This window comes from Corylus avellana, chromosome ca7 (assembly GCF_901000735.1).
Source record: "Corylus avellana chromosome ca7, CavTom2PMs-1.0".
Taxonomy (NCBI): Eukaryota; Viridiplantae; Streptophyta; class Magnoliopsida; order Fagales; family Betulaceae; genus Corylus; species Corylus avellana.
Window position 1 is genome coordinate 17,668,181 of NC_081547.1, and position 18,445 is coordinate 17,686,625.

Sequence of the window (18,445 nt, forward strand, 5' to 3'; positions counted from 1 at the left end):
CCCAACAATAGTATGGATCTCGGGAGCCTCCGCTTGTCCGTGGGATTCCCGACAAGTTTGACTGCGTTCCCTTTAGTAGTCATCTCTTCTTTCTCTATTATCCCGGGGATTCCGGTCTTGGTCTCGGTTATTCCTTCGTGGACTCTAGTTTCTAGGTCGTATATCTTCCCTAGATTGGTGATTACATAGATTCATCTCCTTGCCGCGACCATCCCCATTTGCATTAGCACTCTTTTATTCGCTTAAAAAACGTACTAGCTTACTATTTTTTATGAACTTCTCCACCACAAGCCGCAACGTTATGCATCCTTCTGTATAATGTTTGCTTGCCTCATGGAATTCACAGTACCTGTCCTACTTTTGGGGTGGTGAGACTCCCAAAATTCTTGGTAGACTCTGAAATTTCAGGTCTTTCTTGATCTCCATTAAGACTTTGGATATACTCACATTGAGAGGAGTAAAATCGTAGTCATTGAACCTCATTTTACTGGTTCTAGCCTCATCTTCTATTCTCTTGAATTCATTCCTCTTCTTCTCTTCAGACTTTCCATGCGACTTTCGGGCGGCTTTCATCGCCTTTAACGTCTCCTCTTCATTAATGAACTCTTCTACCTTATCCAACAGGTTTTAGAGGTTATCGGGCTATCTACGAGCCAGTTTGTGCATGATTGGTTCCTCTGGTGAAGTGCCCTAGTAAATAGCGGAGAATGTAACTCCATCTTCTAGATCTTCTACCTTTAACTTTTCTAGGTTGAACCAGATCATGAAGTCTTTGAGGCTTTCTCCTTCACATTGATGCAGTGTTAGAAGGTATCCAGAAGGTTTCTTCCTTTCCCAAGACCCCAGAAATTGGGTTAGGAATATCCGAGCTAGATCTTTGAAAGTATCTACGGAGTTGGACGCTAGACCTTGGAACCATTCCCTTGCATTCCCATAAAGGGTTAAAGGGAATGCTTGACATGCCACCTCGTCGGGTGTAGTGTGGAGGGCTAGATGCATTTGATAACTTTCCAAATGCTCAACTAGATCGCCAACACCACTGTAGTTGGGAATTTGTGGAACTTTAAACTTGTTCAGGAGTTGATAAGCAATTACCCGCTTGGTGAATGGCATCTCTGTCCCTGTGAAGAGTTTGCTGACCATGGCGGCTTTGTTCTTCTCTTTCGCTCCATGGCTACACATCGCATCGCCAATTATGCCAGGGTCTTGTTCACCTCTTCCTGCTGACTCTGCTGATTGATTGCCAGCTGGCTCTGTTGAACCACAGCTAGTTGATTCTGCTGTGTAGCCGCTAACTGATTTTGATTTCCTGTTCTCTGGGAGTTCTCCTCTCTACAAGCGTTTTCTCAATTGTTGCGCTCTAGATTGGTTCCTCCTCTTCTACTATCTTCTCCATGGCCATTCTCTCGATGGCTGTTTTCTTGATGGTTTTGCTATTCATTCCATTGGTGGCTATGACCATCGAAGTGATGGCTGTGGTTTCCTTCATCCTTCAAATGTTCGTTCCTATTAACCTCTGATTGGGATTGCATAGGAAGGCGGTGGTGTAATTCTTCGTTTTGCTGGATTAGGAGGGCTACTTGAGCTTCCAAAGCAGTTATCCGCTCCTTGTCTCCCTCAATTTGGGGAATCGGCGGGGGTCGCTGGTTGTTCTGAACTGCTGATTCTTCACGATGGACTTGGCTTCGAGAACTTGTGTTAACCACTGCGAATTTTGATTTCGTAAAAACAAATATGAATAAATCATTCCTATAGACGGCGCCAAACTGTTAAAATAGTTTCCGGCGAATCCTCCTCTGATGATAAAGTCTATTATCTATCTGGCAAGAGTGTAGAGTAATCTATGTCATGTCACGTACCTCCCTTCTTTGGTGTCTTCAACCCCTTATAGGGTAGCCTATTCAAATGGCAATGATGGTCAGGCAAAGGATTCGGGATCTAAGCTTAACCGACGAAGGAGTGAATGAATGTAACGACAACAAATTAATGTGTAATCATGGGTTCTGTGTAACGGTTCTAGGTGTCAATGTTCTGCCCACCAATGGGGCTTATAATTGTTCCAATAATAGCTGCATGTCCCATAACTAGCGTCCCACACTTGCAAATGACAAGTAGCTTGTTTCCGATTATATGAGCCCGGTTGCTGTTATCAGCTTGGTAAGACATCTTTCCGGACCTAGTATTCCGTATTTTCTACCAGTGATGTCCGAAGGTTATAATATCCAGGAATGTTGTTGACTATACTTTCCCGAGACAAGTTGAGTTGTTGATGAGGTCAATCTTTTGAGTAAATTGGGCTTTTGATGATGTCATGGCCCAAATCTTTATTCTTTCATGACCCGGGCCCATGGGTTCAGGTCCCATAAAAACATGTGTGTAACAAACCTAATCTCTTATATCCCCAAAATTTTACCCCGTGCATAACCCCTCATCTTTATATTTGTCAGCCTCTTCACAAAAATGCGACTGTCAAATTCTCGCAAAATACTCTAAAATCGTAGCGAGGAAGATGAAAATGATGGAGGGTTATGCATGGAGTAAAATTTGGGGGATAGAAGAGATTAAGTTAATTTACTAATACACTATTAATGAGTGCCAAATATTGTATATTTGGGCCCCTTAAGTTGTATTTGTTAAGCTCTTAGCTTCGTTCTTTTCTGAAGTTTTTTTGGTAGTTTTGATGTTTTAGTGTTTTGTAGGTCAATGAGAGAAAACTGCGGTTTGAAGGTGGAAATTGCAAAGAAGTTGAAGTCCTCTGGAAGTGCGAACAAGCACATAGTGCTGCAATCGAGCGCATTGCGCTCGAGCCCATGCAAGGCACGCTCGAGTGCACGCCTACACAGTAGAAGATCTGATGAAATCCCGAGTGCTGACCTGCCAGCGCCGAAACCCTAGTTTAGGTTATAAATAACACATTTTTCTCTTGTAAAAGGTATTGGAGGCACCGTTCTCTGACTATTGTCGAATTTTCACAATTTTTGAGCTCCTATTTTGCGTTCTTTTGTAAGTGTGATTAATTTTATGCTTTCAATTAAATTCATGATGTTGCGTTCAGTCATGAGAGGCTAAATCCTTCAACTAAGGTTGAAGATGAACCTTCGTCATTGACAAGTTCATATATTCTCGTATTTTGTTCATACAATTCTGACTTTGAATAAGAATGTTGTAGTTTTCCATTCAATTGGTTGATTCATCTCTTTTAATTAAATGTTATGAACTATTATGTGTTGAAGTTGGATATTTGATATGTTTCATCCTTTGGATATATCAAATTATTTGATTGAAATCGGATATCCATTGTGACTCGTTAATCAAACGGATACATAGGATGATTTAATTTCAATCGGATATTTATTGTGATTTGTAAAAATGGGTGGATTCATTGAATGATTTAAACTATATTTTTGTAAAACATCGAACAACATTTTGAGCATAATAGTTTGTCAATTGTATGAGCAAATACGAGAATATAGAGTTAAGATTTGGCGAAGTAAATTATGAAACCTTAGTGTTTTCTACCATTTGATTTCATCATTTTCTTTACTTTATGTTTTATTTTGCATGACAAAATCACGAACTTCGGAACTAAGTTAAAATAGGGTTATTTTAAATAGAAAACTGATTTACACAACACAAATCCCTGTGAATCGATCTCGCACTTGCATATACACTATATTGCACACGACTCGTGCGCGTGCGAGCACAATGAAATTTGCACAACAACTATGACATGACAAATTAATGGATGTGGTTAAGTTACTTAATGAAAATTGAGTTTTGGTAGTAAATTGTTATTTTGGCCTACCTTGAGGATCTATAAATTATAATTTATATCATATGGAATGATTTATAATTTACGCCAACTACAGGGACTTATAAATTATTTGTTATATCATATGGAGTGATTTGTAATTTAGGCCAACCACAATGATCAATTTTGTATTTATCCTTTTATTTTAAGTAGTTGCTTTTAAAAGCTACTAAATATTAAATTTTTTAAATAATTTTCTATTTTAGCTAAATATTCTTTTTTTATTTGTTGAAGGCCCCACCAATTTCAAGAATCACTATTTCCATTTTTTATGAAGAAAAAATGTTAGACTTACAAACAAATTTTAGAGTAAAGTCCTCTTAACTTCATCAAACTATTACCTCAATGACAATTTTCTTCCCTAAACTATCCATTTCGAGAATTTACCTTTAAAACTACCAAAACAATAACAACATATCTCTACAATGCTAGTAAAATGACAAAATTACCTCTATAAAATTCTCAATAAAACAAACATATCCCTTAAAATTTCACCAAAAATAATTAAATATATTTAAACAAATTAAATATTAAAAAGGATTTGGGCCAAATGGCCTGAATGAGGTGGCGAGCCACCACCATGGCCTAATGGGGTGGCTGGCCACCCCTTGGCTCCTTTGGGGTGGTCGAAACCCACCCCATTTGGGTTCAAAGGCACCCCAAGCTCTCAAGCTCTATGGCCAGAATTTGGGTTTCCATTTCAGGCATGTGAGTATAATTCTCCCAAGGCTTCGTAAGGTGCTGTAATCTCAACAGTGTCTGAAAGCTGGGCTCTTTGAAGGGGAAAAAATGTGGGGATCCCACGCTTTGCAGCATCAGAAGAAATGGAATCGTGTCCTCTAACATCTGGGTTGAAAAGTGTGCTTCTTCATCAAATTTCAAGGTTTCTGTAGTGATGACAAATTCTGCTCCGAACAAGCCACGCCAGAATGCTCCCCAAAGAACTGCAAGAAAGAAGAAAAAGAAAGAGAAAAATTAAAATTTGTTTCTTGGTTTCAAACCCAACCCCCAAAGGAAGCAAGAAAAAACAATTTCATGGACTGCTGGACGAGAATATAATGTTGAAGAGGAAAACAGGGTGGCTCGCCGAGGGCCATTTGGGCCAAGGGAGTGCTGAGCCACCCCTGGTGGGTGGCCGGACCATCCCCAGTTACCTAGGGGTGGTTCGGCCACCATCCAGGGTTGTCCAGACCCATATATATATATATATATAATTTTAGTAAGGGTAATTACATCATTTTATTAGCATTGGGAGTACTTGTGATTGTGTTGATAGTTTGAATGGTAAATTGTCACAATTGATAGTTTGAGAAAATTGTCATTTTGGTAATAGTTTGAGGGAGTTAATAGGACTTTACTCCAAATTTTACAAAATGATGTGGTAGAGTATAATTAGATTTCACAAAATTTGAATTTATGGGTAATTATATTTTCCCCATCAGCTACAACGCATTGTGTCACTTTGCCCATATAAATTGACAACCCTATTACCCGATCCTATCAAACTACCATTTTGTGCCCAAAACCCCCCTTCAATCAATCAACCACGTTAAAAAACTTGAAATGACTCAAATACCCTAACTTTATATAAAAAAAATTACATATAATACCCTTAAAATTATACAAATTTAATATATATATATATATGTGTGTGTGTGTGTGTGTGTGTGTGTGTGTGAGAGAGAGAGAGAGAGAGAGAAAGAGTACTAGTTTCAAAAAATATAAAATATTAAAATTAAAAAACACTTATAATTTAATTTATAAAAAAAATAAAAAAAGTGAATATAAAAAAAATAAAAAAAACAGTTAAAAAAGACTTAAATTAAAAAAATAAATAAATGAAAAAATCAATCCATGTGGTTGTCCTAAATTAAAAATCCATCTGTGTGATATAAAATAATAATAATAATAATAATTTAGAGATTATCAGAGATATGTCAAAATAACAATTTAGTCTCTGTAATTAAATTCTGTCAAAATAATTGACGGATTCTGATGTGGTATTTTTGTGACCAAAAATATCAATTATAAAAATAACCACTCGCAATAGGACGAATCTTTGTAGAATACGGCTATAGAGAGGGTGTCGAACCTCAAGGACTGCAGGGTTTTATTATCAAAATTCGAAAGATTAAAATTAACTTAATTAAAAAGAATTTGATTTGATTTTCTTTAAAACTAAAGTGCATGAAAATAAAAGAGATTTAAAATAAGAGAGAGTGTAGGGTATTGACTTCACCTCTATCCGCACAACAATGGCTAATCATAATTAATCCCAGAAATTCATTCTATGCATGTTATAAATAAACAAGAAACTACCTTATTAAAGAATAAGCATAATCTATCTTCGGTTGGCACGGATCGTCCACCTAACCACTAAGATGCGGTACGACCCGTCTTTCCTAGGTATAAATTATCAAATTCTTTAACAGGATACATACAATCAATGAATAAGTGTAACCCATCTTCGGTTGGCACGGACTGTCTACCTAAATTACACTAAACTAGGGTGTAGTACAATCCGTCTTCCCTAGGCATGGCCTATCAAATCCTATTGATCATATGTCAATTAAACCCATTGTATAACCATCATCCTCATAATCACAGAAAACAAGAATGATTTGATTTCAATAAAAGTAAAATACTTTCTAAGACAAGAGAAGAATTTCACAAATATTGATATTGAAATTTAAGAACAATTGCATTTAATATGAAGAACATAAATCAATTGTAGCAATCCTCATAGTTATACAATCAACATGCATAAATTAAAAATCTAGAAATTAAATACAATCAAACCATTGTGCTTGGATAGGGTTACATCAACACTCCACGAAGGGGCTTAGCCGCTCATGATCTTCTAAACTCCAAAGATAATTTTCTGATTTCTAGCTCTAGGAAGCGGTGTGTCTGTTTACAATGTTTAGAGTCCTATTTATAGGGCTTAGGAGAGTCCTAGAAACCCTAGAAACCCTGAGAAAACCGGAGAGCAGTCTCCCAGTCCAATTGGGAGACTAAAAACCAAATCCAAATCGGAGTAGGATTCGCCCAGAATTGCGTTCCTATCTTGAGGGGCGATTTTGGCATTGCGGCGCTCCGAATTAGGAAAATGATATTTCACAATGATTTGTAGAAATTTTAGTTATCTTTCCAGTGCCACTTGAATCACCTGAGACATATGCAGAATCCAAATTTGAATCAAATCCGATTTTGACTCCAATTCGAGAAATTCCGAATTAATCCCTTCCTTTATTTGATTAAACTTAACCATGATTGGTTAAGCTTAATCATATCTTCTAGGTCTTCTCAAAGTGTGCTTTTAAGCCCAAAATGAATGGAATTAATTGCATCTTTATTTATAACCTGAAAACACAAAAACAAAACAAAATCAAACAAATAACAATGCTAAGGAATTAACATATGCAAATTAAGGGGCTTGAATGTGCAACATTCGGCACTTATCACACCCCCAAACTTACATATTGCTAGTCCCTTAGCATTATAAAACTGAAAATAAACTGAAAAACAAAAAGATAAGTCCATCTTTCGTGGGATGTACGATTGCATTTAGCATATGCAACAAGCCTTTTAAACCCCTAGGCATTCCCTAGAGGACGAGTGAAGTCTCGTGAGGGTTTTCTAGGAATGATACCCACAAACATTGTCATCATTATGTCATTCAAGAGAATAAAGTATCACAAAAATAATGGTTCTCATTCATTAGCAAGCTTAAAATTATAAACTCCATCTTCAAAATTCCAAGGAATTACAAGTCAAATCACTTACCAATGGCAGATTGAGATACACAAATTTAATTAGTGCAAAGTGAACTAACACATAGTCATGAGGTTTCAAAATAATTCCAATATGAATAAATCACCATCTCAGAATTCATTGGACATCATATCAAATGAAACAACCAAGGCATACAATTTTTTTTTTTTTTTTTTTTTTTTTGAAGCATGCCAAAGTTATTCACCCAATATGTCACCCAACAGAATTCAAGACATTGAAAACAAACATAATTGGTCTCAAAATTCATACCTCACAGACATGTGCTAGTGTGCTTAAGATAGATTTAAATTAAAACAAGAAGCATCTCATGTTGCCAAAAGTAAGTAATAAGACTCAAAATCCCTAAGTCATATGATCATGTGTTCATAACTTTAAGCCTATCAATGAAATTTAAACCAAAATCAAAGCTCAACCATATGCTTAAGAATGACATAACAACAAAAATGGACCGTGTTTTGTTTTTCCATACCCCCAAACTTGAATCATACATTGTCCCCAATGTATGTATAGAACTAAAGAATCAGATCAAGAGTACAGAAATACCTGAATGAGAAGATGTGGGCATATCATACCCCCAAACTTGAATGCAAAAACACATGTCCTAAAAATAAAGTGATACTCCAACCAAATACTAATCAAGTGCACACATTGTTTAAAAAGATAAACAAAGAATGAAGCAACAATGGATAAAATAAACCTGGATGGAGATCATATGCCCTGGTGGAGTGAAGGGTCAAGCGCACAGGGCCTGCACTTGATCCTAGGAAACTGACTCATCTAGTCAAAATATATGGAACGGAATCCATATCCTTGATGCGCACAGTGTTCTCTGACCCTTAAGTTTAAATTTGAAGCACCAATCTTTTCTTCTCTTGGACCAAAGAGAATAAATTTTACCCACAAATGGGTAATTCCAAATGTCAGCATATCGAGGTAGATCCTTCTCGATGGTCACTTTTTCCTCGTCTAACTGCCCTAACAGACTATCCTCCTGGCCTCTTGGTAAGTCATAAGAAATAATGGCCGGGATAGTGTCATCTGTCCCTAAAAATGAAGATTTCAAATTACCTGGAACAGGGGCTTGGAGCTCATATGGCATCTCGGGAATAAGAGGTGATGGTGAAGAAGCCTTAGTGCTCGCTTCCTTGCTTTTTTTCCGAAGTAGATCCTGTGGGACCTCAATTTGCTCCTCCTTTGGCTCCTCCTTCCTTTCTTCCACGTGGTTTTCGACCACCTCTCCACTCCTCAGTGTGGTGATAGCTTGCTCATGACAAGAAGTACTTTCTTCCTCCATGTAGTGTCCATCAGGATTGGCCACCGGCTGATTTTGAAACTCTTCTTCTTCCATCCTATTGAGGTGGTTGATGATTTGTTCAACATGAGCTTCCATCCTGGCATCTATCTCGGCGAAGAATTGAGGGGTATAACGTTCCTGTTGAGATTTCACCGTCTGCTTTATCTCACCCGTTAGCTCACTTATCATTTTTAGTATCCGATCCTCAAAATTAGAATCTGAGGGAGGTGGTGCGGCCTGGTATTGTTGTTTTGAAGGCCAGTAGATGGGAGATGGCTCCTCGTGATATTCTTGAAGGTCAGAACCCATCGGAGGAGGTGGTTCGGTTTGGTATATCTGTTGTGGAGTTGCTTGATATGGAGGAGAATAGGATTGATCATTGAATTGAGGATATGCCTGATGGTACAGTTGATGACGTTGTGGAGCATAATTCCCAGGAGCTTGAGTTTGCCACGAGAGATTAGACTGGTTGCTCCACGCCGGGCTATAGGAATCAGAATAATGGCCATTCCCCGGTCTAGAGAACGGTCTGTTCATATGCTCATAAGAATAATTAGAAAATTGTCCCGTTGTAGGACAATCTCTAATATGATGATAAGGACTATAGCAATATGAACATGGCCCATGGGGTGTTCGAATGCATCCCCACATGAACTAAACTAATATAATTAACAGAAAATAACAACAGAAAAATAAAAATAAATAAAAATAAAAACTCACAAACGGCCTTTAGGTGCCCTGGAAATTTGGAAGCCGACTGCTGCTAATGCACTCGATCGCATGGCAGAGTACGCTCGAGCGTACTGCCGCAGATGGGTGTGAGCACAGGAGTGGAGGGATCGAGCGCAAAAGGTGGAGTGCGTACGTGCGCTCGATCGCAATCACAGTGAAGGCAGCTACGGACCTGTTTGCAAATTCTAAAATAAAACAAAAACAAAACACAAACAGAATTAAAATTTGCAGAAAAATGAATTATTAAGCTAAAATCAATCCTTAAATTGTGACAATAAAACCGTTAAGCAGTCCCCGGCAACGGCGCCAAAAATTGATGTGGTATTTTTGTGACCAAAAATATCAATTATAAAAATAACCACTCGCAATAGGACGAATCTTTGTAGGATACGGTTATAGAGAGGGTGTCGAACCTCAAGGACTGCAGGGGTTTTATTATCAAAATTCGAAAGATTAAAATTAACTTAATTGAAAAGAGAATTGATTTGATTTTCTTTAAAACTAAAGTGCATGAAAATAAAAGATATTTAAAATAAGAGAGAGTGTAGGGTATTGACTTCACCTCTATCCGCACAACAATGGCTAATCATAAGTAATCCTAGAAATTCATTCTATGCATGTTATAAATAAACAAGAAACTACCTTATTAAAGAATAAGCATAATCTATCTTCGGTTGGCACGGATCGTCCACCTAACCACTAAGATGCGGTACGACCCGTCTTTCCTAGGTATAAATTATCAAATTCTTTAACAGGATACATACAATCAATGAATAAGTGTAACCCATCTTCGGTTGGCACGGACTGTCTACCTAAATTACACTAAACTAGGGTGTAGTACAATCCGTCTTCCCTAGGCATGGCCTATCAAATCCTATTGATCATATGTCAATTAAACCCATTGTATAACCATCATCCTCATAATCACAGAAAACAAGAATGATTTGATTTCAATAAAAGTAAAATATTTTCTAAGACAAGAGAAGAATTTCACAAATATTGATATTGAAATTTAAGAACAATTGCATTTAATATGAAGAACATAAATCAATTGTAGCAATCCTCATAGTTATACAATCAACATGCATAAATTAAAAATCTATAAATTAAATATAATCAAACCATTGTGCTTGGATAGGGTTACATCAACACCCCACGAAGGGGCTTAGCCGCTCATGATCTTCTAAACTCCAAAGATAATTTTCTGATTTCTAGCTCTAGGAAGAGGTGTGTCTGTTTACAATGTTTAGAGTCCTATTTATAGGGCTTAGGAGAGTCCTAGAAACCCTAGAAACCTTGAGAAAACTGGAGAGCAGTCTCTCAGTCCAATTGGGAGACTAAAAACCAAATCTAAATCGGAGTAGGATTCGCCAAGAATTGCGTTCCTATCTTGAGGGGCGATTTTGGCATTGCGGCGCTCCGAATTAGGAAAATGTTATTTCACAATGATTTGTATAAATTTTAGTTATCTTTCCAGTGCCACTTGAATCACCTCAATCGGATATTTGAGCTGAAAGTTATGGCCAAAATACCGAGACATATGCAGAATCCAAATTTGAATCCAATCCGATTTTGACTCCAATTCGAGAAATTCCAAATTAATCCCTTCCTTTATTTGATTAAACTTAACCATGATTGGTTAAGCTTAATCATATCTTCTAGGTCTTCTCAAAGTGTGCTTTTAAGCCCAAAATGAATGGAATTAATTGCATCTTTATTTATAACTTGAAAACACAAAAACAAAACAAAATCAAACAAATAACAATGCTAAGGAATTAACATATGCAAATTAAGGGGCTTGAATATGCAACATTCGGCGCTTATCAGATTCCAATAGTGTATTACGACATCACTAATAGAATGATGATATATGTTATTCTTAATTAAAAATAAATAAATATAAAAATATAAAAGTTATTTAAAAAAAATAAAATAAATAAAATAATTTTGAAGGTTGGTAGCCAACCCGCATTGCGAGAGGGGGTGGCCAGCGAGCCACCCCTAGAGGTGGCTAGGGGTGGCTAGGGGTGGCTTGCCACCACCCCTGACCCATGGGGGTGGTGTGCGGCCACCCCCAGATATGGCTGGGGTTCGGTTGCGCGCCACCCCCATGTCATAGGTGTGGCCGTCGAGCCACCACCAACCAGATCTAGGAGTGGCCCGACAACCAACCCACCTTAGGGGTGGCATGTGAGCCACCCTAGGGTGGCTGGGGGTGGCCATGCGCCACCCCCGTGGGTTGGGGGTGGCTCGTTGGCCACTCCCTCCCAGTCATCCCCTATTTTTTATTTTTATTTTTGGAAAGAAAAAAAAAACTAATTTATATATTTATATTTTTTGTTTTAATTTTTAATTTTGGGGTTTTTTTGTCTTTTAAGGAGATTTAATAACTAAAAGTGAATATTCCATCCAATTTAACGTGGTAAAGGAGGTCTTGGATACAAAATGATAGTTTGATGGGTTGGAGATATTATTATGCCCAAGTTAAACCAAAAAATGCCCACAAGATTTAAAACTAAAACATCAAAATCACTTCAATTTCAGCCAACACTCAAATTACACCGAACATTAACGCATCAAACAAAACCCAAACAACAAAACTCATCAAATTAGGAACTTCACTTATAAGCCAGTGGCCCAGCACTGCCAATGCCAAGGGAGCAGGTGGCCAGCAAGTGGTTCACATTGGCCAGTTTCCCAGTGCCAAGGGAGAGCTTGTGACGGAGAGAGAGAAGAGAAATATAAAAACATTAAAAATAAAAAAAAATGAAGTGTAGAAATGATTTTGTTATCCATACTTTGGGAACTGTTTGACAAGTTCTAAAATGGAATAGAAAGCATGACAGAGCAAGTTTTTTGTGAAATTTTATCAAATTTTGGTTAAAAGTGGATTTTAGAGAGCCTTTTGAGGATGCTCTAAGCTTTTGCAACTCTCTTGACCATAAGATTAGGATGTGTTTGGTAAGCCATTTTAGTGTGAATTTTTTGTTTGAATAGTATTAAAAAATTATTGATATAATCTAAAAGTAAAATAAGATGTTAACTTTGGCGAGAGGAAACAGTTTAAAAGGTATTTTTGAAAAGATGTTGAATGAAAATAAGAGAAGAGAAAGGAAAATGAGTTCACAAACATATATACCGCCTCTTCTTTGGTATAATATTCTCTTTTATTGGAAGGTAATTCTCTCGACACAATCCTAACTATTAACAATTCCAATATTATTTGAGGATCCAGCCTATCATTGGGGATATTACTCATCTTCTCAATTTTTTCATCAAAATGGGCTGCTTCATTTTGTTTTTGATTTTGTTCATTGTAATTCCCTTTTATTTGTTACTCTTAATTCCTATGTAGTCCCGCCCCGTTCTCTATATTGCTTTATATATTTATCATTTGTAATATTAAGCAATATTTAAATTACTAAGATATATATATATTTTTAAATGATAAATATAAGAAATGAATTAAAATACTCGACATCAATTAATCAACTAATGGAAAAACAAACGATACTCTTAAAACCTTGTGTTTAATTTACATTTTTTTTTTTTTTTTGTAAATATATTTTTATATCTTATTCTTTTTTCTTTTTTTTTTGTTTGGAAACTACGGCCATATAATTCAGAGAGATCATAAGTGGATAGGCTTATCCAGCGCTCATCCATGTGGCATCACCAAAATGAAGATCCAAATCCTCTTGAGAAAACCCTGTTCGCCACGTGGCAAGCCAAGATCCATGCAAAAGATCAAAAACCCCCAACATCCCTTGCTAAAATTCCACCCAACAAAAACAGAGAAAAAAAAAAAAAAAAAAAGCTGCTTAATTGCTCCGGAACAAAGGCCATGGCTTCTCTAGCAACCTTAGCTGCTGTGCAACCAGCCACCATCAAGGGCCTTGGTGGAAGCTCCCTAACTGGAACAAAGCTCTCTGTCAAGCCCACTCGCCAGAGCCTAAGGACCAAAAGTTTCAGGTACCTTTTAGCTTATGCATGCAACTGCCACAAAATGCCTTTAGCTTAATTATGCTTGTTGAATGTTGGTATTGGATGGATAGGGCTGGTGCTGTGGTGGCAAAGTATGGCGACAAGAGTGTCTATTTTGATTTGGAGGACTTGGGGAACACCACTGGACAGTGGGACTTGTATGGCTCAGATGCCCCGTCTCCCTACAACTCTCTTCAGGTTTGTCACTCCTTTTTACTTTAACAAAAACTATATATATATGATTCTATGAAAGATCTGCAAAATCATTTATGCAGTAAAGAGAACACTTGACTGTTTGAAATAGTAAAATGTTATGCTTATGGTCATGGAATCAAATAGAATTGGTCATAGAAATTAAGAGCACTTGTTATATTGTGTTGCAACTTAGGATAATGTTAAAAGTAATAAAAGGTGTGATGGGATTATCATTTATGGTGTGGGAATGGCTAAAATATGTTGAAGCTGAGATGGAGATTGTTTGTTTCTGATGAGCATCACAAAATTGTTTGCTTGTTGTTGTTGTATATGGAATATTGGCAGAGCAAGTTCTTTGAGACATTTGCAGCTCCATTCACCAAGAGGGGATTATTGCTCAAGTTCTTGATATTGGGAGGAGGATCCACTCTTGCATACCTCAGTTCCACTGCCTCAGGTGACATCCTACCAATTGTGAAGGGCCCTCAACTTCCACCAAAGCTTGGCCCACGTGGCAAGATCTAATTTGCTTTCAGATCCTTTTCTTTCAAGCTTTTCATTATATGAAACTTATTTTCATTTTTGATCATGTAATTAAGCATGTCTAAAGTGTACCTAAGACCCTTGACAAACTCTTCAAATGGTATTTATTTCGGGTACAATTTGTTGCATTGCTCTTATTAGCTCTGAATTTATGATTGTTTGATTTTGATACTTTAATCATCTCATTTTCGATCTGTTAACCTTGTAAGTAATCATAAGGGATGTATTGCCTCTCCTCCCCTGGAGCTTGTAAAATTGCTCAATGTGAGTGCAAATGGCACAAGCTTCTTTTTAGATATGTTAGGGGCCAACCAGTGAAATCTGTAGAGTCTTGTTGTGCTTCAAAGGACTGTTTCCATACTGAATATTTTCCTTTTAAGAAGTCCAAACATAATTAGAGAGAGTTATGAGTCCTTATCAGTCCAATACCTACTCTTAGAGTGCGTTTGGTACTATATTCTTGTAGATTGAATGTGCGATTTTAAACCAAATTGCAGAAAATGTATTATTTTGGAGTATGCTTAAAAAAATTGTAATTTAAAAACTTAGAAAAATATTCTTTTTCAAATCGCAACCAAGGGAATTGTGTTTTTAAAAATACACGATTCAAAAGGTTAAACTTTGATTTTACTAACTGCATTTTAAAAATACTACTTTCAAATCGCATGTTTTGAAATCGTAAACATAAATGGTCTTCTAAGTAGTTGAACCATCAGCCACATGTTTTGAAATCGTAAACATAAATGGTCTTCTAAGTAGTTGAACCATCAGCCAGGTGTTTTACTATTTCTAAAGACAAAATGGATGCTGTTTTTACTCAGTTTTTTCACACAAAAAAAAGCGGCTACAATTAAAGGTACTACTTACCAAACTAGCGAGTAGGACATGGATCTGGAACATGCACACCAGCTGAGATGGTCAACAAATCATATTTAAGTAGCTGTCAGACTTCAACTGGACTTCTAGTACAGGAAGAAAAAAAAAAAAGCTTCAAGCCCAATTAGTTTTATTCATTCTTCCCTATTTACAAAAGGAATGAATAGAATGAATACAGATAATCACAACTCAAAGATTGCCCCAAATGGATCTGAAAATCTACATCTGGAGTCTTTTACATTTATGTTTTCTCTCTCTAGAGCTCTTTCCCTCTCCCTGTGATTGTTGTTGGTTATATATTTTTTGGTTTCAATGGCGTGCTGTTGGACTTCTCAAACCACCCAAGCTCTCAAGATAGGAACTCTTCTTATTGGTGACAATGTTGGAAAGTTTCTGCATATGATGTTGGCTCCCCTCACCATCTTTGGATGCTTCATCGGAAAATTCTGTTATGTCATTTGATGATTCAGCACTGCCTTGATCCACACCCCAACCCATGAAATCTGACAATGTCATTGAGCCGGCTGTCTCCACAAAATTGTTTTCTTCGCTAGGACTTGCAAACATTTCTGAATCTGTAATTCCTGATGATTCTCTTAGAAGGTTCCTTGCACACACAGAATGTAATGGATTCTGAGCGAGACAGTCAGCGTAGAGTACATCGTCTACACGGGACAGAACTGTGAAGGCCAAGCTTTCTAGTATTCTTGAATAACTCTCCAGAACAGCCTGCCCAACATCCTGCCAAGCCAAGAGGAATTCCTTACAGAATTTCTTAGAATATGAAAAAAAAAAAAAAAGAAGGGTATAATCCTTGAAACATAGCACTAGAAGTTGTGTGTTTCTTTGTGTTAATAACCATCTCTGTTGCTAAGATCATCATTGAACTGCCATTGCAAAAAAGTTACAGATTAGAAAAAGGTTTCTTATATGTATTGTATTGGAGTGAAAGGTTCTGAATTTGCTTGAATTCGGACTCTATAATTTATCTTCAATTTCAATTAAATACTCTACGTGTTGAGTTTGCTTTTAAGATAAGTGGTAATTTAACGATATAATTGTAAGTACCCGATTGTATTGGATTTTGCTAATGTCTAGCGAAGATTGAGGAATTCCAGGAAAGCGGTGCTTGAGGATGAGTAAAATGGTCTCAGCTCTCTCTTCAAAGAGTTCTCTCTTCTCCAAGCTCACAGCTGAACCCCAAGCAGATTTTCCATCTTTTTGGTTCATCTTCCTCTTCCAAATCACTATGGAAGCCTCAATTCTGTTCTTCAGGTCTAGGATTTTGTGCTCCGATGATAAGTCCATGGTGGAGAGAAACTGGTCAGGATCAAAGAATTCTACTGTAATACTCCTATAAATGGAGTCCCCAAGGCTTGCCCTCCCGTTCTGCCATACATAGAGCTCCAAAGAAAGAGTTAGAAGGTGATGGCACTACAATTTATACACAACATTCGCATGAATTTCATTTGAGTTTGCGATTTAAAAACGTGCGATTTTAAAAAATAGGGGTAAAACCTTAGTTTAGCTTTTGAAATCGTACGTTTTAAAAAACGTGTTACACTTTTGGTCTACAAAATGGGCTTACCTTGGGAAGGGATTCAATATAGTTTTCGGGGATCTCCATTTCGGAGAGAACTTGAGCATTAATGGCCATGGCTGCTTTAAGCACTTGGTTAACGCAATCTTTCTGATATTGCAAAAATTTTCTACACATTTCGGAAAGACCAGCTGGGGGAACTTTAGGAGCAGGCAGCCACCATTTGTCATCTTTCCTCGTGGTTTTCCCTTTCTCTGAGTCGTCAGCATCTTTAGACACATAACAGAATTCATTTTGGTCTCTGAAGTTATCCAGACAGTCCTACAGACACGGTACGACGTCGTTAAAACCATGCATATATAATCCTTTTGTACGTAGTAATTGTTTGTTTTAAGCATGATGATGAAGAAACACCATTTATGTTCATAATTATGGTCTTACAATAAGCATTGCATCAAGCTTTCGCAAGGCGGGGATGTTCATGTGTAGATCAGTTCGTTGCCGTGTCACCATTATCTGTTGATAAACCATAAAAAACATAAATATGTATATATATATATATATATATATATATATATATGAGAGAGAGAGAGAGAGAGAGAGTTGCGTAGGTACCTCCATGTTACCTCCATCCTTGGATTTCTGTTGAGAAGGAACAAATTCAACAACGTAATCGGAGACGCAGAGGAGCCAATCGATTTCTTTTCTCCACCTTGCTTTTCTTTCTGCCGACATTGGCTCTAGACGCCATTGTTCACCGAACACAGAAGCTGCGCGGATTGCAATACAAATAGATCAACAACATTAATTAAATATCAACAACATTAATTAGATCTCTACATACCAGCAAGGTTCGTAATGGCATTTGACAATGCCAAGGCTGATGAAACACCCTTTCCTCCACCAGACATATCCTCACCCAGAAGCAATTTTGCAAATCTCTCCTTCATCAATTCCATATCTGAATCAAACCCAATAAAAAATTTTTTTTAAAAAAAAAATGATGATATATGAATGATTGAATTTTCTTTTCCAAATCCAAAAAAGAATTAACGGGGGACCGGACTTGCCTGATGAGGGGGAGACGTGCTTGTCTTTGGCTCCAGCTGCTAATTCGTCTCTGGCCAACCGAGAAATAGGAGGTTGATCGTTTTTCTTGAATATAGAAACATTAATATTTGGTCTCTCCAATGGTTGATCGTTTAGAGATCTGGACCCTTGACTTCTGGTTGCTTCCCTGTCATTGTCATCATCATCGACGGCATCTAAGGCACTACCACCACTATCAACGCTCATGCTCTTTGCATGCCCCCCTGCGTTCTCATACATCCCTCTGAAATGAAACAATCTAGACCTGTAATTCTCTTGCTCTTCCTCCAGTGCCCGAACCATCTTTAATTTTCTAAGGAAAACTTTCACAGAATGAACAAGGTAGAACACATGAGATTTGTTCGACCTGTTAATGGACGGGGTGGGAGAGGGAGGAGCAATTTTGCCTATTATTTTTCTCACAACAGAGAGATGGGAACAGAACCAAATGATTCTCGATGTTGTTGTTGTTGTTGTTTTTTTTTTTTTTTTTTCTTTTTCTTCCCTGAGATTGTGTTGCTACAACGTGGGGTGCATGTATTGAGAAATGGATAGTAGTGATACCCAAAGAACCAAAAAAAAAAAA

General features: G+C 37.2%; 2 protein-coding genes across 2 annotated transcripts; one reads left to right on the forward strand and one right to left on the reverse strand.

Moving 5' to 3' along the window:
- The first annotated feature begins 13,420 nt into the window (after nt 1-13,420).
- LOC132187483 (photosystem I reaction center subunit VI-2, chloroplastic) lies at nt 13,421-14,482 on the forward strand. Its single transcript, XM_059601808.1, has 3 exons — nt 13,421-13,604; nt 13,688-13,814; nt 14,157-14,482. Exons 1-3 carry the CDS (start codon nt 13,477-13,479, stop codon nt 14,334-14,336), a joined length of 435 nt encoding a protein of 144 aa, XP_059457791.1. The 5' UTR covers nt 13,421-13,476; the 3' UTR covers nt 14,337-14,482.
- Nucleotides 14,483-15,302: 820 nt separating this feature from the next.
- LOC132187777 (rop guanine nucleotide exchange factor 12-like) lies at nt 15,303-18,311 on the reverse strand. Its single transcript, XM_059602208.1, has 7 exons — nt 17,841-18,311; nt 17,615-17,731; nt 17,386-17,540; nt 17,212-17,286; nt 16,819-17,091; nt 16,299-16,619; nt 15,303-15,971 (listed from the first exon to the last, which is right to left on the reverse strand). Exons 1-7 carry the CDS (start codon nt 18,160-18,162, stop codon nt 15,540-15,542), a joined length of 1,695 nt encoding a protein of 564 aa, XP_059458191.1. The 5' UTR covers nt 18,163-18,311; the 3' UTR covers nt 15,303-15,539.
- Between the last annotated feature and the right edge of the window lie 134 nt (nt 18,312-18,445).